Source organism: Mastigoproctus giganteus, chromosome 2 (genome assembly GCF_048544385.1).
Source record: "Mastigoproctus giganteus isolate SK-2022 chromosome 2, ASM4854438v1, whole genome shotgun sequence".
NCBI classification, from domain to species: domain Eukaryota; kingdom Metazoa; phylum Arthropoda; class Arachnida; order Uropygi; family Thelyphonidae; genus Mastigoproctus; species Mastigoproctus giganteus.
The window spans coordinates 90,900,369-90,924,349 of record NC_143576.1 but is presented as its reverse complement, the minus strand read 5'-3'; the positions used below and the strand labels follow the sequence as shown (position 1 = coordinate 90,924,349).

Here is a 23,981-nt window from a genome sequence, read left to right as displayed (position 1 = left end):
CTACTGTAGAATATCTTATTTTATTTTTATTATTTTTTAAAATAAATTAAATGCATAACGGAAGTTATAATTAGTCATTTTCTACAGTTAATAAATATAAAATATTCATGTAGCAAGCTTAGATGATATCTTTAGTAGTATTCTTTAAATATTTTATATGATCACCCACTTGGTGTCTATTAAACATCAAACACTTAAGAAGATGAAGTACTTATTAGTGGTATTAGCCAGAATTATTTATCTAGTGATTGCTTTTCTCAACAACAACAAATATACGAATGTGTATTTGAGAATTATCTGCTGTCACAGCGATCTATGATCATATTTGTCCACAATCCCTAGGTTTGAATTTGTGGCAATTATCACTGTTATTTGATGTTCAAGTAACAGTTTTTGGTTTTGTTTTTTTTTAGGAGCATTAGCAACTAAGACCATATTGCTCCGGGAATATGCGGTGGTCATTCCCTGATCTTTCCGCATCCTCCGTATTTGGTGGTGACGGGCTCGAACCCCGGTCTAATCAAGAAGCGTGTGCTACGCACTGCTGCTCCTTCCCACCTGGCTATGGAGGCGCCTCAACTAACAGTGATAATTGCCTAACTAATAGGGATGGTAATTGTTTACTCATTTTGTTACACCTTATATAGCAATTTTATTATTCATCCCCCACCCACTTCTTTAGAATCAGTTTAATTCACTTTAGCATTTATTGTTTTATACTTGGGTATGCACGCATGGGATACCAATATTCATATGCACACACACACCACTGCAAACCAGTGGTGGAGAGGGTAAAGAAAGCCAACACGAGAAGGATGGATTACGTGGAAAATTAGTTTCCCGATAGAGTACTCTAGCGCTGCTCGCTCGGTAAACAGACAGTAGGTGTTATCAGTCTGGAGCAAAGTCGAGAACGATATATTGATTGACAGGTAGGCGGGGCAAATGATGTGCTGATTGGTGTGTGAACACAACAAACGATAAAACTGGTTTAGTATCACGCAGAAGCACTAATGGTAACTTGCCCTAATTGCACATGCCCTAATGAACGCTTCCCATAATGATGAAAAAAGGTCATGTTACCTCCACTTGAATCCTATGGGAGCTTAAACCCCTCCCGAAGTGGAAGGGGTAACCTAACCTTTTTTCTTTAGAATCACAGTCATATTTAGAAATACATTCATAAAAAAATAAATTTTTTTATGACTGTATTTTTATTTTCTTGTTCAATGATATGCCCTAATGGTGAAAAAAAAGGTCAGGTTACTTCCACTTGAATCCCACGGGAGCTTGAACCCCCCCCCTGAAATGGAGGAGTAACCTAACCTTTTTTCATTAGAATCATGGGTGGACTAGCGCATAAATTGTTTATTAACAAAATATTAATTTTTTATTACTGTAGTTTTATTTTTAAAGACGAACTCTATTACGAACTTCTATTTAACGAATTTCTCTATATCACGAATTTCTTTTGCAAAACATTGCACCTTGAAACAAAATTACGTGTAAAATTAACCCAATATAGCGAAGTGTTAGTCTCTCTATAATGAATTTTTAAAAAAATTAGTAAAAGCATTTTTGAAGAAGCATTTACTGCTAAACAGTCACTCAAATATATGGCCCCCTTCCCTCCAAATTGCGCATTAGCATCTGGAATTAATCATCCTTTTAGTGAATACTTGTGGCCATTGAAGCCCATAGGACGGCCTTTGTTTCGTTTTTTTTTACAGTTATAAAACCAAATGGGTTTCTTAAAAGTGGTCATAAACTTTACAATAAATAGGGTAGATTTCTAAATTGATGTTGGCTCAGGGAAACGAAATTCACTGCGGTAAACCTTTAGCATGCTGCGGCGGCAATACATAGAATGCTACCATAGTCGGATTTTAGTAACGCCTACCGAGTGACATTCGCTTCTCACCTCAACCGTACCATGTGACCTTCCTGTCAATTATTATATGATATGTCCGTTCTCGTCTAACTGGATTTCCAGTAGATGATTTTCATGAATTTTTTCATTCTTTTAAAACAATTTGTCATCAGTCACATAGGCTATATGCTCTTGTTTTTTTTTTTTCTTTTCTGAAAAGTAACGTACAGAATATATTAACCATAAATTTTCTTTCGTGTATATATGAATGAAAGCAGAATAAAAGAAATTCACAAAGTTGTATATTTCTTCAAAGTGATTGATAGGAAAGGTCACGTGATACTGTTGAATTGGCAAGTGAACGTCATTGAGTAGGTGGTACTAACAATTCACTATATGGCCAGTGCACGAAGTTTGCGGTGTGTGTATCAGCAAGAGCCACAGTCGAGTAATTTTTGCAATTGTGGAAACAATGTTAAAGATTGGTGGGTTGGTTGGTTGATTGGTTTTGATTTTATTGGCGCATTAGCAACTAAGGCTATAATGTGTAGGCAAAGAGCCTACACATTATAGTTGAAGGGAAAAGCAAAGAGCTTGCTTTTCCCTTCAACCAGCACAATGTTGAAGGGAAAGTGTTTAAGTATTAATGATAAAATAAAGATTCTTCATGATATTGACCAGGGTTTTAAGAAAAAAGGTGTTGCGGAGAAATATGGCATACCTGCAAGCATCTCATCTACGATTTTAAAAAATCGAGAATCAATTTTAAATGCAATTGAAGGAGGAGAAGAGAAGAAGCGAATTATGTTGAGTATATACGAAGATGTTGATAAAGCTGTTCTAAAATGGATGCAAATGATACGTGAAAAGAATATACCATTATCGGGTCCAATAATTAAGCAACAAGCTCTGAAATTTGCACAGTCCCTTCGACATACAGAATTTAATGCGAGCACTGGGTGGCTAGATAAATTTAAGAAGCGCCACCAAATTGTGGAAAAGGTTATTTGTGGAGAAAGTGTTAATGTAAGCGAAGAAGATTGCAACAGTTGGAGGAACGATACCTTAAAGAAGATTTTAGAAGAATATGAACCTAAGGATGTTTTTAATGCTGAGGAAAATGGGTTTATTCTTTAAATGTTTACCGAATAGAACACTTGCTTTTAAGGATGATAAATGTTTTGGCGGAAAGCAAAGCAAAGAATGAATCACTGTGCTAGTTGGGACAAATATGAGAGGAAGTGAAAAATTAAGACTTTTAGTCATTGGAAAATCAAAAAACCCAAGATGTTTTACAGGCAAAAAATTTTTGGAAGTTGACTACACCTTTAATAAAAAAGCATGGATGACAAGTGATATCTTTGAAGACTGGATATTAAAACTAGACAGGCGTATAACAAAAGACAATTGGAAAATCGTATTGGTAACTGACAACTATCCGACATATCCTGCCAGTATTTCTGCCAAACTTAAGTGTGAAGTTGTTTGGTTTTTACCACCAAACGTAACGTCAAAGCTCCAGCCAATGGACCAAGGCATTATTAAAATTTTTTTTAAATTTCATTATCAAAAGAGAATAATAATGAAGATTGTCAATGCATTATCAGAAAACAGAAACTTGGAGGTTACAATTAACCTTAGAGCTTGCATCTCTGAACTGGCAAAAGTTTGGACAAACGATGTCACTGAATACACTATTCAAAATTGTTTTTCGAAAGCGGGATTTGCATTGAATACAGAAGTCGAACAACGACTGGACAAACAAGATGAACTGCCCCTTTCACAACTAAAAAACTTTTGGACATTATTAGAATCGTCCGCAAACATCGAAAATGAATTAATACTGGATAGTTATGTTTTTGTAGATCAAGATCTGACTACAACAGAACATGCAAATGAAGATGAAATACTGCTGAACATTGTTAGATGCGACCATGATCATGAAGAAATTAATGATGATGCTGAAGGTCCAGCAGAACAACCCATAGCAAAGCCAATTTGCGAAGAAATGATTAACACTTTTAAAATGGTTTGTATGAGTCTACAGTTTTTTGAAAATGTTCCTGATAATGTTTTTAATACTCTGAACAATGTGAGGTTTTCTTTCAGAATCAGACATTTTTTAATTGTACTGCGCAGATGAAAATTACAGATTTTTTTAATTAGTGATGATACTTACCAGCGAAAATTGTGTAAACATAATTTAAATAAGTGTTTTTGAAATAAATTACATTAAAAATAAATGTAGATTGATTTTGATTTACTAATTAAATAACAATTTTTAATAAAAAAAGATATTCTCTGTATAACGAAATTTCTCTATAACAAATTTTTTCGCTGGATTTATCGAATTCGTTATGGTGAAGTTTGAATGCTTATATAAAAAGAATCCTCCTTTCTTTTCCTATTATTTCCTAACCTAACGTTTAAGGTTAGGTCACAAAATATAAGGAAAACTTTTTTGTTATTTCCTAACCTACCATTTAATGTCAGGTTACAAAACAAAGAAAAATAAAGAAACCTTTTCCTTTTTTCGTAACCAAACCTAAATCAACAGTATAGTAAAAACACTCATGAACTCCAAATGTCTGCTTTCAATAATGAGAAAAAAACAAAGAAGAACATAAAAATGAACAGAACGAAACTTTTATTAATTTAGTTTTCATCAAAAAATCAACCAATGTTTTATTTTCCTTACAAATTTTTTCCATCTTTAAAAGATTCATTGCTACTATTACCTGTGTACCATTCATCACAAAACTGTTATGCACCATTCTTTACTCATAAATACACATCATAATACCAACCAATAACTACACAGTAGCTTGTTGTCTGTCACGCCCACCACCAATCATTTCATCGTTTGCCACACCTACCTATCAGTCAATATATCCTTCCCGATTTCGGCTCCAGACCGATAACACCTACCGTCTGTTTACCGAGCGAGCAGCGCTAGAGTCTGGTGTTGGGAAACTAATTTTCCGCGTAAGTTATTTGACATTTCCCGTTGTTCTTGTGGTGGCTTTCTTTACCTTAGCCCTGACCACTCGGCTACGGAGGGTTTGCCTGCATAGCCGAGTGGTCAGGAGCGGGAGTGCAGTAGCATATGCTCTTTGAGTAGACCGGGGTTCAAGCCCCTGACTGCTGAATACGGTTGGTTTGCCAACCCGTACTGGACCAGCGTGGCAGATTATGGTCCATTTCCCTCAGCATGAATTGTCGAGGAGGCTTCCATCCTGCAGTGGGTTGATAATGGCTGCACTTTACCTTTTTTTACCTTAGCCCTAGTGGTTTTTACTTTGCAATATCAGTTGAACAAATTGCCATGCGTTTGTAAGAAAAACTTTGATGGCATAAGTAACACAGTTTTAATTTGGATAATTTGGTTCCCTCATTTATCAGCTTTGTAATATGTGTTGAAAATTTTTCACTGCATCATGTAGTAGTAGCAGCAGCAGCAGCAGCAGTGGCATTTGATGCAAGAAAGCAAGTGTATGAGCTTATGCAGCATCAGCCAAAAAAAAAAAAAAAAAAACACACCATTCCCTCCAAATGCCTGTCCAGTTCCTCCTTAAATTTATTCAACCTATCAACTTCCACAACGACAGATGGAAGTTTGTTCCAGCAATTAACCACCTGCTGGCTAAAGGCAAATTTCCGCACATCTAATTTACATCTGTCTTTTCTTAATTTGAATTTATGCCCCCTTAGGTTGGTAGTCTGAACAAGTGGAAGGATCCCATCAGAATTCAGCGTATCCAACCCATTCAAGGCCTTATAGACCTCAATCAGATCACTGTGCAGGTGCCTAGTCTCCAGCCACTGCAATTTGCAGAATTGAAGCCTCTCTTGATAAGAGGATCCCTTCATTCCCCTCACCAATCTTGTTGCCCTTCTCTGTACACGCTCAAGTAAATCTACATCCTTCCTAAAATGGCCTCCAGACCTGTACGCAGTACTCAAGGCGTGGCCTGACCATTGCCTTATACAGAGGGATAATCACCTCCTTTTCCCTGCTAGCAAAATTCCTATATATCATTGACAAAACCCCATGACCTGCCCTGGCAGCCTGTCTGCATTGCTCAGAAAACTTCATATCTGACTGCCCTATTACTCCCAGGTCTTTTTCATTTTCTACCACCTTAAGTGTAGTACCACACAGTTGGTACATTTCTCTGGGGTTACTTCTGCCCATATGCAGTACTTTGCATATGTCAAGGTTAAACTTCAGTTGCCACTTCTTAGCCCATCTGCCCAAATTATCAAGATCCTGTTGCAATAGCACACTGCCATTACTGTTATTAACAACCCTGCCAACCTTTGTATCATCTGCAAACTTCGACATTAAGCCTGATATACCTTCATCAATATCATTGATAAATATACAAAACAACAGTGGACCTAACACCGAACCCTGTGGGACTCCACTAATAACATTAGTCCAAGAAGAGCAGCACCCATTGATTACACCCTTTGTCTTCTCCCACTTAACCATCCTTTTATCCATTGTAGCAACTTACCCCTAATACCATTCTGCTCCAATTTGTACAATAGTTTTCCATGCGCAACAGTGTCAAAAGCTTTCCTGAAATCCAAATATATGATATCAAAATTATTTTTTGAATCCAGTTCCTTTGTAACCACATCATAATATCCTATCAAATTTGTCAGACAAGACTTTTCCTTAACAAACCCATTCTGTGTCTGAATTATTGCTGCAGTCTTGCCTAGATGATCCTGCAATGCATCTTTAACCAATGACTCCATTATTTTACCCGGAACAGAAGTTAAACTAACTGGTCTGTAATTACTCGTGTCACACTTCGATCCCCCTTTGTGAATTGGGGATACATTTGCACATCTCCAGTCCGTGGGAACCTCCCCTGAATCCAAGGATGCTCTCATAATTATGGCTAAGGGTTTGCTTAGTTGCTTTGCCACCTCCTTTAATATAATTGGATAGATCCCATCCACCCCAGGTGCTTTTCTTATGTTTAACTTCAACCGTTTCTCCTCCACTTTGCTTTCAGTTATTACAAAATCATTAAGTATCCTGCTACAATTTGATAACCTTCTGCCATTTTCAAACCTTAATAATTCCTCATGTGTGAATGTAGATGCAAAATACTCATTCAGTTGTTTGCTATCTGAGCAGGATCATCAACAGTCGAACCATCGATGTCAAGTGGACCAATCAGATTCATCCCCTTCCTTTTAGAGTTTATATAAGTAAAGAAATCCTTGCTGTTTTTCTTAGCATCTTTGCCAAGATTTCTCGTAATCTGCCTTCGCCTGCCTAACCTCCTTTGTCACCTGATTACAGACTAGCTTATATCTGCCATAGGCTTCTGTGTCGCCTTGATAATTTATATGCACCCCATGCATTTTTCTTCTCTATTACGAGTCTCATTAGTTCATGAGATAACCATTTAGGCCTAAACCTTGAACAATATTTCTTAATAGGGATGAAACTTTTAGTAAATTCCACTATTAATTCCTTCAATGCTTCCCACTTAGAATTTACAGTTGGTAACATTGTCACTATATCCCACTGTACAGAATTTAAAAACTGTCTGAGACCACTGTACTCACCTTTACGGAAGCAAAAACCCTTTCCTTTACCCCTGATGGTAATTAAATCTTTAAGTAAATTCCACATCAGTACACTGTGATCACTGCCACCTAGTGGTTCCTTTATCTGCAAATTCTTAATACACGAATGATCACTGCTGATAATCATATCAAGAGTATTACTTTCTCTGGTTGCCTCTCGAACATGCTGCTGCAGAAAACAATCATCCAATAAATCCACAAAAGTCTGACTAGTGTGTGAGTGACCAACCCACAAGTTCCAGTCAATATCTGGGAAGTTTAAATCCCCCATTATAAGACATTCCAATTTACTAGCCCACTCTATTTCTCTGTACAATTGTTCATTGTACTCATTTGAGTCATTAGGCCTATAACGTGTATATAATTGATGTAACAAGTTTACATCAATTATATTATGAAATAACGTGACAAGGAAAAGTGGTTGGATGGTAGTTGAAGCAACCATGGTTACATCTCTTTATTCAATTCCATTTTCATTTCTTAAGTTGGTCAGCATATCACAGTAGCCTTTAGAAGAGGCCATTTATTTGTGTGCACCTATTTATAAAACAAATTCAATAGTTGAAATTCTGTGCTGGTTTTACTTGTACTCTGATGTTGCAAGACATGGAACAAAGTCTTCTTAGGACACTATTCTAAATTAGAAAAATTAAACAACTGTTAATATAGTGGATGAAAAGTATGGCTGTGTGTATTCAGTTTGTATGCCCAAAATATCAAAATATTGGAGGAAGCAATTGCATCCAGCCAGCATTCTTCAGTGTAGAAACATTCAGTTGCACTTGGCAACTCAGAACTCTTCTTTGGTCTTTAAATTCTGTACCAAGACAAATTCCAGCTGTTTACAACAAAAGTTGTTGTTAAAAATATATACACAATGAATTTGAAAGGAAAAATTATTGCCAGATCTTTCTGATTTGTTATGTGATGATAGAACAATTTTTCACTAATTCATAATGAACCCCCAGCATCTTGAAGCCTGCACAGACATTCATTTAACTGATGATACTTGGTTTTCTCTAACACATGCTTCATATTTTCTGTAGCCTTCTTTAATATGAAGAGTGTTTTGCAGGAATTTAAAGGTATACATTCCTATTTTGAAGCAACAAAACTTTCACTTGAACTGTCTATGAAATGATGCCACTCTTCTAGATTGAGACTAATACCAATTTCTTTCTAAGAACCATTTAAATCAGAACAAAACCAGGGATTCTACAATCATATAAAATGCAATGTTGCAGTGGAAAAATATGATGTACTACAGCTTTTTGATCTGCAGACCTCATGTATATTTATCATACAAGTCATGATGGTTTGAATACTCTCAGATGATCTGATTAAGGTGTTTAAGGCTTTGAACTAATTGAGCGAGCTCAGTGCAGATGACATTTATCCTCTTGCCCAGACTACACATGAGGGGGCCATAAATTCTAATTGCGGAAGGATAGATGTGCAGAGGTTGCTTTCAGCCGGCAGGTGGTTGATTGTTGAAAAAAAAAACTTCCATCTGTTAGCATTAGTAGAGGCATATGATGCAAGAAAGCAAGCTTATTCAGCATCAGCCAAAGAAAGAAAAAAAAAAACAAACAACCACTACTCCCATTTCACCCCTCCGTTCTTTCGAAATCCGTGTCTAGCTGAGCCTTAAATTTGTTTAGGCTATCAACTTCAACAACAAGCGATGGAAGTCTATTCCACAAACCAACTGCCCGCTGGCTAAAGGCAAATTTCCGCACATCTATCCGATATCCGTCCTTCCTCAATTTGAATTTATGCCCTCTCAGGTGATTATTCTGAGCAAGAGGAAGAATCCCATTGGCATTGAGCATGCTCAAGCCATTCAAGGCCTTATACACCTCTATCAGATCACCTCGCCGATGCCTAGTCTCCAGGCTCTGTAATTTGCAAAACTTAAGCCTTTCTTCGTAAGAGCAACCCTTTGTTCCATTGACTAATCTTGTTGTCCTTCTCTGTACTCGTTCCAGCAGCTCTACATCCTTCTTGAAATGAGGCCTCCAGACCTGTATACAGTACTGAAGGTGTGGCCTGACCAGTGCCTTATACAAGGGAATAATCACATCCCTGTCCCTGCTAGAAAAATTCCTGTATATCATTGACAAGACACCATGAGCTACTCTTGCAGCTCGTCTGACTGCTCAGAGAACTTCATATCTGCCTGCACAATTACCCCCAGGTCCTTTTCATTCTCTACCACTGTCAGCGTAGTACCACAGAGTTGATACGTTGATCTGGGGTTAGTGTTTCCCATATGTAGTAATTTACATTTGTCAATGTTAAACTTCATTTGCCACCTCTCAGCCCATCTGCTCAACCTTTCCAGATCCTGTTGCAGCAGCATAGCATCAGTAGTGTCCTTAAAAACCCTGCCAACCTTTGTATCGTCTGCAAACTTGGACATTAAGCCTGATACACCATCATCAGTATCATTTATAAATACAGAAAACAACAGTGGACCCAACACTGAACCCCGAGGAACTCCACTAATAACATTAGTCCACGTTGAGCAGTGTCCATTGATTACCACTCTCTGTCTTCTGCCACTCAACAATCCCTTTATCCATAGCAGCAATTTGCGCCCAATGCCACACCTCTCCAATTTGTGCAGCAGTCTTCCATGCGCAACAGTATCAAAAGCCTTTCAAAGATCCAAATATATAATATCAAAGTTATTCCCTGCATCTAGTTCTTTTGTGACTACATCATAGTATCCAATCAAATTGGTCAGACAAGACCTGCCCTTAACAAAACCATGCTGTGTCTGAGCTATAACTGAATTCTTGTCCAGATGATCCTGCAGTGCTTCTTTAACCAGTGCCTCCATTAATTTTCCTGGAACCGAAGTTAAACTAACAGGTCTATAGTTACTTGTGTCAGCCTTTGATCCTCCTTTGTGAATTGGGGTTACATTTGCACATCTCCAGTCTATGGGTACCTCCCCTGAGTCCAAAGAAGCTCTCATAATTATGGCTAGGGGTTTGCTTCCTTCCTCTGCTGCCTCCTTTAATATAACTGGATAGATCCCATCCACCCCATGTGCCTTTATGTTTATCCTCAACAATTTCTCCTCCACTTTCCTCTCAGTTATTAGAAAATTATCTAGCTCACTGCCAATGTTTACTTCACCTACGACATTCCCCTTCCTGAATAACTCCTCCTGTGTGAATGTAGATGCAAAATACTCGTTTAGATTGTTAGCCATCTGAGCATGATTCTCAACTGTTGAACCATCAACATCCAGGGGACCAATCTGATTCATCCCTTTCCTTCTTGAGTTTAAATATGTAAAGAACTCTTTTCTGTTTTTCTTTGCATCCTTTGCCAAGGATTTCTCATAATCTGCCTTTGGCTGCCTAATCTCCTTTGTGACTTGGTTACAGACCAACTTATATCTATCATAGGCTTCCATGTCACCCATTAATTTGTATGTATCCCATGCATTTTTCTTCTCTGCCATATGTCTCATTAGTTCATCTGACAGCCATGTAGGCCTGAACCTTGAACAATATTTCTTGGTTGATATGTAAAGCCTGGTAGCTTCCAAGATTAGTTCCTTGAATGCTTCCCATTTTGAATTTGCTGTTGGTAACATCATCAGTTGGTCCCACTGTATAGAATTTAAATACTGTCTCAGACCATCATAGTCACCTTTACGAAAGCAAAAACCCTTCCATTTACCTCTGATGGTAGTTACCTCCTTGAGTAAATCCCACTTCAGCACACTGTGACCACTGCCACCCAGTGGTTCCTTTATCTGCAGATTCCTAATGCATGAAGAATCACTACTGATAATCAGATCAAGAGTATTACTCCCTCTAGTTGCCTCCCAAACATGCTGGTGTAGAAAACAATCATCCAATAAATCCACAAAAGCCTTGCTAGTGTGTGAGTGACGAACCCACAAATTCCAGTCAATATCTGGGAAATTAAAATCCCCCATTATAAGACTATCTGATTTACTGGCCCATGCTATTTCCCTGTACAGTATCTTATTATACTCATCAGAGTCATTAGGCCTATAGCACACTCCTACTCTGAATTTTGATTTACCTATGTCACACCAAACTGACTCGACACTGCCCTGTCCATCGATGTCGACTGGCTTCACTTCCTTGAATTTTGTGTTTTTTCACTAATAGCGTAACCCCTCCTCCCTTCCTATCCTTTCTGTAGACGTTGCACTCCCCAAATTCCAGTTCTGCATTCCTTATATCTGTGTGACACCACGTCTCTGATATCCCAACAATATCTGCCTTTGATGTTTTGAGCAATACCTCAAATTCAAATTTATTTACTAAACTCCTAGCATTGGTGTACACGCAAGTATACATGCACCTGTTTCTATTCTTAGCTGCCCTAACACAACCCATGTGTTTACTTGTACTGCAATGACTTCCAGCAGTCTCTGAAATATCCTGCATCTGGTTTTTCAGGCTTCTGCTCATTCCGATAGAAGCAGTGCAAGAATCTCTTTCACCTCTGCCAGTGGCTACTGTTAATCTATTAGTCTTTGTCTCCCCCCCCAAGCTAGCAGTTTTCCGACGCACCTAACACTGCCTCGATAGCATCAGCAAATATTCTTGCACCCTTTCTATTTAAGTGTATCCCATCCCTGTAGAAGCAATCTCTCCTGTTAACAAGTACATTCCAGGCTGAAAAAATTTGTCTCCCCCCAAGCTAGCAGTTTTCCGACCCACCTAACACTGCCTCGATAGCATCAGCAAATATTCTTGCACCCTTTCTATTTAAGTGTATCCCATCCCTGTAGAAGCAATCTCTCCTGTTAACAAGTACATTCCAGGCTGAAAAAAATTTACCCCTTGAGCCTTGCACAATCTTTCCAGGGCCGAATTGATCGACAAGGCTCTCATCATATACTCCCTCCTATCGTGTCTGGGCAGAATTGCAGACACTTTCAAATTCAACCCTACTTCACGGCTTTTTTTTCAACAGTGACCTGTACTTGTTAAGTAATTCCGCTGGTCTCCTACTCTTAATATCATTAGTGCCAACGTGTTCAACTATATCACCATTTGTGCCCTTAAAAGATATCTGCTCTACAACGTCATGAACCTTTGCCCCTGGCAGACATACCCTGGTCCTGTTCCACCTATCCTTTTTACAAAGCATGTTCCCCGTTTCCCTGACAATAGAGTCACCAACAACTACTAGTTCCTGTGGGACCAGCACATTCTGGTCACACAGGAAGCTTCTGTGTTGCAAGATGACCAAGTGCAAGCTCTGGTGTTGATGTGGGCAGCTGAAAGTTTGATGGGCCCCTCAATTTATTTACTTCGAGGGCATCCATCCTGTCCTTCAAGGTCTCATATAGGCCCATAACAACGCCAAGTTGTCGCCTAATTTCCTTGCACTCCTTGCATCGTGCACACACAAAGACATCCCCCATGGCAGTATCATGTTCCGTACCCGATTGCTCCGCAAACATTAAGCAAACAGTGCATCTTTTAAGATGCACTGTTTGCTTGATGTCTTAAAATGATGCACTGTTTGCTAAAAGTGCATCGGTTGTTATGGAAGTGGGCAGTTTGAAAATTCGAAGAACTAGGCAAATTAGTGGAGGGGCGGACAGGTAATGTGGGAGTGATTTTATTTTGGCTGATGCTTTATAAGCTTACCTTCTTGTATCATATGCCATTACTACTAATAATAATAGTATTTGAGATATAAAAATTGAATTAAGAAATTTTAAAAAATTAAAAAAGGTATGCACTTAGGGCTACTGCAAAAACCATTGCTCTGATATTGACCTGCAACTACTACAGCAGCTGTGAAGTGCTCCCAACTTTGTCTTAATCATTCATAGGCATTCCAAAATTGGCTTAATATACACTGCAAAATTTAGTGCCTCCAGCAGTGATGCAGTCAGAGCAAACTGCAAAAAAAAAAAAATTTTATGAGAGTACTGCAGGCTCTTGTATATCACAGTATTGGTACTTATGTAATACTCAGAAATGTTGCAAAAACCTTCGATTTCATCCAAAACATTGACACTAGAGATAAATCTGGGCAATTATTAGATTCTGCAGGCAAAATACACTTAAGAAATGGTTAAATGTAGTCATACTTTTTTTTTGCATAGTAATTAACAACAAGCATATCATTTATGGAATGAGTGTGAATTTTTGTGGTGATAGTTTTTATTCACAAAATTTAACCATTGTATTTATGAATATTTTTTATTCATTTTTTCCTTATTTGTTAGCAGTAATGTTTGAATTCTAGAGGTCTGTCAATAGAAGTGATATTTTTCATAAATTTTTGTGCTGAAACTCAAAGCCATTAATAGAGCTGTGAGTGCTTTTCATTTTGAACATTTTCTTCCTAGTTCATAATACAGGCCGGCCATGATTAATGGCATTAATTCATCCTGTGAGCACATCATGCAAAATAAACACATTCATCAAAAATAATAACCAAATGGAAAAATTATAATTGGTCCGTGACCTTCAGGAATGTCCATAAAGAATTTTAAAAATTCCTTTTAAATAACTTTTTAACTGTATGCATAAAAGATAATAAAAATAATTATAGAAATAAACATTTATTCCATAAAATACACAATGAAGATACTATTTGTTATGGAAATATAAAAAAAAAAAGGTAAACTGCAGCCATTATCAACCCATTGCAGGAAGGAAGCCTCCTCAACAATTCATGCTGAGGGAAACGGACCGTAATCTGCCATGCTGGTCCAGTGCGGGTTGGCAGATCGACCGTATTTATCAGTCAGGGGCTTGAACCCCGATCTACTCAAAGAGCATGTGCTACTGCACTCCCACTCCTGACCCCTCGGCTACGGAATTCTGATAGCTGACAACAATCTTCCTTAGGCCTTGGCGAAATAAATATTGCAGAGAAAAACCTCAAACCTTTTGTGTGAGGTTTTCTGCAATATTTTCTCTGAGATATGCAGATATTTCGTATCCTATATTCGGTATTTCGTATGCAACGAAATATCGCATATTTAGATATGCGATATTTTGAGGTTCTCTACAATATGAAGGATTTCATCTAGTTCTTTTATCATGATCTCCTTTGCGGTAACATTTTCATCGGGCTCATTTAAAAATTAATTTTTTTTTTTGCATTTAAAAATTTGAATTTTTAAATGCAAGTCTTGCATCTGACTCTATTAGCGGATGACAAACAAGTAACGTGTCTGACAGCGGGCAAACGCTTGTTTATTGCCTGTCCAATGCATGGTAAGCATGTGGTTCAAATCTTTTTCAACTATCACATGAAAAATACCACGTTAAATGGAAATTTGCATCGTGTAAAGTGGTATAATTTTTTCAGATAGCAGTAACTAAAAAACACACGTTAATCAAACTCGCATTATACAAGGCCTGGCTGTACTGCAGGCATGATAGATATGGTATGTTCACAACCACTTAGTTTTGAAGATACACTGTATTTTATATAAAAAATATTGTGTATAATTTTATATATATATATATATATATATATATATATCCAATATTTGAAATTAAATAAAACATAAGCCAGTAGTATGGCAAAACTGTAAAGCGAAAATTAACATAAAAATAACCCAAATAAACAATCGAACGAAAAGACAGAATAATATATATAGTTAGTAGCCCAGAAACCCTTGTATATTTCGATCTTTAAATCCAATTAATAAAAGCTGTACAAAATTTAGAATAATGCCAATTATTTATTAATTTAGCGGTACCCCCCCGAGAGGTACCAGTTCCGAAAGATGTGAATAGCGATTGAAATGCAGCGATTCCATGACCATTATTGGCCTCGTGGTCCTCTGTCGATATGGGGCATGATGGTCAATCTACTTTATTTTAATTTATTTTGGTTTTGTTATCGATTGGTAGTTCCTTTAACCCTCTTTTGGTGATATTTCACGTCTTTCGGAACTGGTACCTCTCGGGGGGGGTACCGTTAAATTAATAAATAATTGGCATTATTCTAAATTTTGTACAGCTTTTATTAATTGGATTTAAAGATCGAAATTATACAAGGGTTTCTGGGCTACTATTTATATCTATTCTTTCTTTTCGTTCGATTGTTTATTTGGGTTATTTTTATGTTAATTTTCGCTTTACAGTTTTGCCATACTACTGGCTTATGTTTTATTTAATTTGAAATATTGGATGTATTTCAGCTTCAAATTGAGGAATTGCATGTTGCTGCCTCTAATGAATGCTTAATTATTTACCTTTTCATTTCATTATAATATAACTTTATTTAATAAAATTCAATGATAGTATATATCTCGGCTTCGTATGGAGGAATTGCAAGTTGCTGCCTCTAATGAATGCTTAATTATTTATTTTATTATGATTTAATTTTCATCAACATTTAATATAATTCAATAGTAATGGGTCGATATGCTAATTTAGCAACGCCTGTGCCGCCATCTATTTTCCTTTTTTCTTCTATATAAGCTGATTCAGCTTACAGTATGTCAGTGGTGTGGCTCTGCTCTAGAGTGCTGTCTGTTCTATATTTTATTTTTTGCTGCATAAGGACCACCGCCGTGCAAATCCTCTGCATTGTGGATCGATCGGAGGAGGGAGGGTGAATTGGTACTTCGATCCTTTCGCCATGGCGACGATGTGTATAGCGATTGAAATGCAGCTATTCCATGACCATTATTGGCCTCATGGTCCTCTGTCGATATGGGGCATGATGGTCAGTCTATTTTATTTTAATTTATTTTGGTTTTGTTATCGATTGGTAGTTCCTTTAACCCTCTTTTGGTGATATTTCCCGTCTTTCGGAACTGGTACCTCTCGGGGGGGGGGGGGGTACCGCTAAATTAATAAATAATTGGCATTATTCTAAATTTTGTACAGCTTTTATTAATTGGATTTAAAGATCGAAATTATACAAGGGTTTCTGGGCTACTATTTATATATATTCTTTCTTTTCGTTCGATTGTTTATTTGCGTTATTTTTATGTTAATTTTCGCTTTACAGTTTTGCCATACTACTGGCTTATGTTTTATTTAATTTGAAATATTGGATGTATTTCAGCTTCATATGGAGGAATTGTATGTTGCTGCCTCTAATGAATGCTTAATTATTTATTTACTTTTTCATTTCATTATAATATAACTTTATTTAATATAATTCAATGATAGTATATATATATATATTTTTTTTTTTTCAGGAAGACCTGGCTGATAAAATAGGGAAATTGATACACTCCTTTGGCAATATAGAAGGCTCTTATCTTTTCATTGATACTTTCTTCCAAACCATGGCAAGAGAATGGGGTGGAATAGATAGGTACAGGTTAGAGAAATTTATGATGGTAAGTATTCCCCTTGAATACACAGTGGAATACCATGCACTACAATATTAGTTGAAAAAAAAAAAGTCATAATGAATTATCATTATAGCCATATTTTGGCTAACACAAATCTCAGGTCCCTATTATTTTTAATGATTGCTTCATTTCACGGCAGTTAGGTCTTGCAGAAATGAACCTCCTTTGTTTTGCAATTGTTGTTGTAGTCTGCATCTATCAAATGATTCATGCAACTTTCAATAAACATACAATCAGTGGATTCTTATACCAGATTCCAAACTGTTGGCAGCACTCACAGTACAAATCTTATTGGTTGAAGAAGCTATGATGCATTACAACTCTCCAATTGAATTCAGATTCAACTTTCATAATTATAGCATGAAAATGAAAAGTTACCTGGGGGGGGGTATTCTGCTCTTGTTATACAGTGTTTTGATAGCTTCTCTTTGTACTTCAGGATGGCCATATGGTAAGAAAAGTATTGAAACATTGAAAAACTATTGGAAAATTTGAGATTTTAACTTCCCAGATTTTAATGGAACTTGTGGGTAGGTCCCACAGACTTTTTGGATTTATTGGATGATTGTTTTCTACAGCAGCAGGTTTGAGAGGCAATCAGGAGTAATACTCTTGATCTGATTATCAGCAGTGATTATTCATGCATTAAGAATCTGCAGATAAAAGAACCACTAGCTGGCAGTGATCACAGTGTACTGATGTTGGATTTAAGATTTACTCAAAGATGTAAATACCATCAGGGGTAAAGGGAAGGGCTTTAGCTTTTGTAAAGGTGACTACAATGGTCTCAGAGAGTTTTTAAATTCTATACAGTGGGACCAACTGATGATGTTACCAACAGCAAACTCTAAATGGGAAGCATTCAAAGGAATAATCTTGAAAGCTACTAGGCTTTTTATACCAACTAAGAAATACTGTTCAAAGCTTAGGCCTAAATAGATGTCAGATAAACTAATGCTTGTGGGAGAGAAGAAAAATGCATGGGATGCATATAAATTATCAGGAGACACAGAAGCTTGTGGTAGATATAAGCTAGTCTGTAATCAAGTTACAAAGTAGGTTAGGCAAGCAAAGGCAGATTACAAGACATCTCTGGAAAAGAATTCAAATAAAAACAGCAAAGACTTCTTTACTTATATAAACTTCAGAAGGAAGAGATGAATCAGATTGGCCCACTTGATATCGATGGTTTGACTGTTTATGATTCTGCACAGGTAGCTGAGAAACTGAATGAGTATTTTGCATCTACATTTGAACATGAGGAATTCTGTAGGAAAGTGAAGGCCAGAAGCTTATCAAACTCTAACAGGGAGCTAAATGATTTTGTAATAACTGAGAGAAAAGTGGAGGAGAAATTGTTGACGTTAAACATAAGAAAGACACCTGGGGGTGGATGGGAACTATCCAATTATATTAAAGGAAGAAGCAAACCCTTAGCCATGATTATAAGATCCCCTTGGACTCAGGGGATTTCCCCGCCTACTGGAGATGTGCAAATATATATCCAATTCACAAAAGGGGTCAAAGGGTGACACGAGTAATTACAGATCTACTAGTTTAACTTCTGTTCCTGGGAAAATAATGGAAATACTGGTTAAAGAAGCATTGCAGGATCATCTAGACAAGACTGCAGTTATAGTTCAGACACAGCATCAGTTTGTTAAGGGGAAGTTTTGTCTGACTATTTTGATTGGTTTCCATGATATAAGCTTGCTTCTTGCTTCATATGCCTCTACTAATGCTAATGTTGTGGACACAAAGGAACTGGATGAAAAAAATAATTTTGATATCATATACAGTCAGTCCTCGTATAGCACGATATTTGTGTTTCTAGAAACCCTCGTGCAATGCAAAATCGTGCAATATAAACAACAGGCCCTATGGGAAAAATAGGGTTAGGTGCCGACCACCCAAGATTGAACACACATTTGTAACCAAAACATTACCAAACAATAAATAGGCGCCTCCGTAGCCAGGTGGGAAGGAGCAGCAGTGCATAGCACACACTTCTTGATTAGACCGGGGTTCGAGCCCGTCACCACTAAATACGGAGGATGCGGAAAGGTCAGAGAATGACCACCGCATATCCCGGAGCAATACGGACTTAGTTGCTAATGCTCTTAAAAATCAAATAATGAACGAAACAATAAATAATCGTAATAAAATACTTACATAATAAAATATTGCTAATGCTTTTGCTTCAATCGTAAGAAAACTTGTTTTTTTGTTTGATTTTCTATCCAAACAGATGACAGCCGTTCCATCTCTTCCAATTCTTTGTGTCTTAATCTAACGAATTTTAATTACACTTTAAGTTGTTCCTGCTATGAAAGTTTTTTATTTTCCCTGCATTCTTTGTAATTCTCGGTGTTGCCTCATTTAGGTCTGTAGCATGTGCAATATCACATGGTCTTTCATTTCGCTCAAACCATTTCACAATTTCATATTTTTTCTCTATTGACAGAGGCGGACTGGCCATAAGCCTTACCGGGGACACCCCCGGTGGGCCGGAGGCCGGTGTGATTTTGGCCATAAACCATAGTATGAGGCCACTATAAATTTCCCCGGCTAAGAATTTTTGACCCAGTCCGCTTCTGTTTATCGATATTGCTTTTCTTTTTCTCTCTGAATCTGTGGTGTCTTCACCAGGATGCTTCCTTTTCACACCTTTTAAGTATTTTACTCATTTTTAGGGAATAAAGCACAATTACAAAATGAGGAGGCACGCTTGATACACATAAACAAAGCTGCGCGCCTGTAGCAACTGAATAAACAACACCGGAAAGGCAGAGATACACTATTAACACCTCACATTTTACTAAAGCACATTTCTAGAGGTTACTACCATAAAACAATAAAAACAATTTCCAGTTGCATTTCTGCTAGTGGAATCTGTTATGAACTGGTATTAAACTCTATCTAATTGCATTTGCGATTATACCAATTGCGGGAATTGTATTGGTTTTTACGTTGTTATGGTGAAGTGTGTTTCCCCTTCACTGATATAAAAAACATAAATACATTTTCAGAATCTTCTCTTCATTCCTATCGTGTTGCGTTCGGTTGGGGTGATTCTGCATTCGACTGCCATTTCTTGTAAACACAAAGGCAAATCGTGCATAAGCGAATTCGGTTCGTGTTATATAAGGTATCGTTCCCCTATTTATAAATCGTGTATGATCGAATTTGTGTAGTGCATACACGTGTTATACGAGGACTAACTGTACTTGGATTTTAGGAAAGCTTTTGATACAGTTGCATGTGGAAGACTACTGTACAAATTGGAGCAGTATGGCATTAAGGGCAAGTTGCTGCTGTGGATAAAGGGATGACTGAGTGTGAGAAGACAGAGAGTGGTAATCAATGGACACTACTCTTTGCGGACTAATGTTATTATTGGAGTTCCCCAGGTTCGTTGTTGGGTCCATTGTTGTTTTCTGTATTTATCAGTGATATTGATGGAGGTATGTCAGGCTTAATGTCCAAGTTTGCAGACAAAGATTGGCAGGGTTGTTAATGATAGTATTCTATTCCAACGGGATCTAGAAAAGTTGAGTAGATGGGCAGCAACTGAAGTTTAACATTGACAAATAAATGTCCTATCGTAACTTTTATTTTATTATTTTGTTCTCTCTCTCTCTCCCTCCCTCCCTCCCTCCCTCCATATTTTGCTTTGGGTCTGGGAGTAGTTTCTGCAATAGCACCTGCTATTGCTACTCTTTCCCTCTCTGTCAAATGTGGGAGGAAAAACTTTTATCATTATTATTATTTATATATTTATTTTTCTCCCCGTCTACCTGTTGCTGAACCTGATCGACGCTCCCTTCCTTTCCGCGATCAGGATACAGGATTTAAAGGTTTTTTTTTTTTTTTTTTTCCTCGTTCTCGTGTTCTGCCCTGGTCTGGGGCTCTCCAGGTCAGGCTAGCAACCTCTAACCCACTCTTGTTTTTTTTTTTTTTTTTTTTTATAACAATTTATCCTGGGCTGGGCTCCCCTCTTCACCTTACTCTAGTTTTATTTTCGTCCCTAGGAAACTCGTTCCCCAGGGAGGAGGGTGAGCAGATAGTAGGGAAGGCCTTGCTTTCCTGCACTATAGACGAGTTCTGAGCAGGATGATTTTTTTTTCTTTTCTTTTCTTTTTATTACATGACACATACTGTCCTTACCTTGACAGAATCTGTAAAAACTGAACAGAGCAACGAGGCAGAGGTGAACTTCTGTTCTAGAAGCCACCCATACAAAATACAAATTGACAAATGTAAAGTACTGCATATGGGCAGCAGTAACCCCAGAGTAACTCAACTGTGCGATATTACACTCAGGGTAGTGGAGAATGAAAAAGACTTGGGGGGGGGTGTTAATGCACACTTAGATATGAAGTTGTCTGAGCAGTGCAGATTGGCTGCAAGAGTAGCTCATGGTGCTTGTCAATGTTATATAGGAATTTTGCTAGCAGGGATAAGGACCTTATCCCTTTGTATAAGGCAGCGGTCAGGCCACACCTTGAAAACTGCATAGGTCTGGAGGCCTCATTTTAGGAGAGAGATGGAGACAGGGCTGTAATGGAGGGTATACATACGGATACACCAAATACCCTATGGATTTTTTTACTTGAATAGCGTATACCTTCTGGTTTTGGAAAGACTCGAGAAAACAATATAATTAAAATATTTGCTGAACATTAAAAAACAAATTTATTATATGGACAGTCGAACTTCCCTATAACGAATTTGATAAATCCAGCAAAAAAATTCGTTATAGAGAAATTTCGTTACACAGAATATCTTTTTTATTAAAAATTGTTATTTAATTAGAAAATGAAAATGAATCTATATTTATTTTTAATTTATTTTATTTCAAAAACACTTATTTAAATTATGTTTACACAATTTTCGCCGGTAAGTATCACTAATTAAAAAAATCTGTAATTTTCATCTGCACAGTACAATTAAAATGTCTGATTCTCAAAGAAAACCTCACATTTGTTCAGAGTATTAAAAATATTATCAGGAACATTTTCACAAAACTGTAGACCCATACAAACCATTTCAAAAGCGTTAATAATTTCTTCGCGAGTTGGCTTTCCTACGGGTTGTTCTGCTGGGCCTTCAGCATCGTCATTAATTTCTTCATGATCATGGTCGCGTCTAACACTTTTCAGCACTATTTCATCTTCATTTGTATGTTCTGTTGTAGTCAGATCTTGATCTACATAAACATAACTAACCAGGATTAATTCATTTTTGATGTTTGCGGATGATTCTAATAATCTCCAAAAGTTTTTTAGTTGGGAAAGGGGCAGTTCATCTTGTTCGTCCAGTTGTTGTTCGACTTCTGTATTCAATGCAAATCCTGCTTTCGAAAAAAAAAGTTTTGAATAGTGTATTCAGTGACATCGTTTGTCCAAACTTTTGCCAGTTCAGAGATGCAATCTCTAAATTTTAGGTTAATTGTAACCTCCAAGTTTCTGTTTTCTGATAACACATTGACAATCTTCATTATTATTCTCTTTGGATAATGAAATTTAAAATTTTTAATAATGCCCTGGTCCATTGGCTGGAGTTTTGACGTAACGTTTGGTGGTAAAAACAACAACTTCACACTTAAGTTTGGCAGAAATACTGGCAGGATGTGTCGGACAGTTGTCAGTTTCCAACACGATTTTCCTTTTTTCATATGCCTGTTTAGCACCTCCGTAGCCAGGTGGGAAGGAGCAGCAGTGCGTAGCAAATGCTTCTTGATTAGACCGGGGTTCGAGCCCGTCACCACCAAATACGGAGGATACGGAAAGTTCAGGGAATGACCACCGCATATCCCGGAGCAATATGGCCTTAGTTGCTAATGCTCCTAAAAACCAAACAACAACAACGCCTGTCTAGTTTTAATATCCAATCTTCAAAGATATCACTTGTCATCCCTGCTTTTTCATTAAAGGTGTAGTCAACTTCCAAAGATTTTGTGCCTCTAAAACATCTTGGGTTTTTTGATTTTCCAATGACTAAAAGTCTTAATTTTTCACTTCCTGTCATATTTGCCCCAGCTAGCACAGTGATTCTTCCTTTGCATTGTTTTCCGCCAAAACATTTATCATCCTTAAAAGCAAGTGTTCTATTCGGTAAACATTTAGAGAATAAACCCATTTCATCAGCATTAAAAACATTCTTAGGTTCATATTCTTCCAAAATCTTCTTTAAGGTATTGTTCTTCCAACTGTTGCAATCTTCATAGCTTACATTAACACTTTCTCCACAAATAACCTTTTCCACAATTCGGTGGCACTTCTTAAATTTATCTAGCCACCCAGTGCTCACATTAAATTCTGTATGTCGAAGGGACTATGCAAATTTCAGAGCTTGTTGCTTAATTATTGGACCCAATATTGGTATATTCTTTTCACATATCATTTGCACCCATTTTAGAACAGCTTTATCAACATCTTCATATATACCCAACTTAATTCGCTTCTTGTCTGCTCCTCCTTCAATTGCATTTAAAATTGATTCTTGATTTTTTTTTAAAATCGTAGATAAGCTGCTTGCAGGTATGCCATATTTCTCCGCAACATCTTTTCTTAAAACCCTGGTCAATATCATGAAGAATCTTTACTTTATCCTTAATACTTAAACACTTTATTTTCGACATTGTTTCCGCAATTGTAAAAATTACTCGACTGCAGCTCTTGCCGATACACACACCGCAAACTTTGTGCGCTGGCCATATAGTGAATTGTTAGTAATGCCTACTCAGTGACGTTCACTTGCCAATTTAACAGTATCACGTGACCTTTCCTATCAATCTCTTTGAAGAAATATACAACTTTGAATTTCTTTTATTCTGCTTTCATTCATATATACACGAAAGAAAATTTATGGTTAATGTATGCTGTATGTTACTTTTCAGAAAAAAAAAAAAAAAAAAAAAAATACTAGAGCATATAGCCTACGTGATTGATAACAAATTGTTCTAAAAGAACGAAATTTAAAAAAAAAAAAAAAAAAAATTCATGAAAACCATCTACTTGAAGTCCAGATAGATGAGAATGGACATACCATATAGTGATTGACAGGAAGGTCACATGGTACGGTTGAGGTGAAAAGCGAATGTCACGCGGTAGGCGTTACTAAAATCCGAGTATGGCAGCATTCTAT

At 37.1% G+C, this 23,981-nt stretch overlaps 1 protein-coding gene across 2 annotated transcripts in view; it reads left to right on the top strand.

Moving 5' to 3' along the window:
* LOC150089412 (ribosomal RNA processing protein 1 homolog A-like) overlaps window positions 1–23,981 on the top strand; it is an 84,074-nt gene that overhangs the window by 6,437 nt on the left and 53,656 nt on the right. For both annotated transcript variants that reach the window (XR_016546666.1, XM_090368575.1), the window contains exon 3: window positions 16,674–16,817. Coding sequence is in view for 1 of the 2 variants with exons in the window: in XM_090368575.1 (XP_090224701.1) it covers window positions 16,674–16,817 (144 nt within the window). In the remaining variant the exon portion in view is untranslated. The remainder of the gene's footprint in view (window positions 1–16,673; window positions 16,818–23,981) is intronic.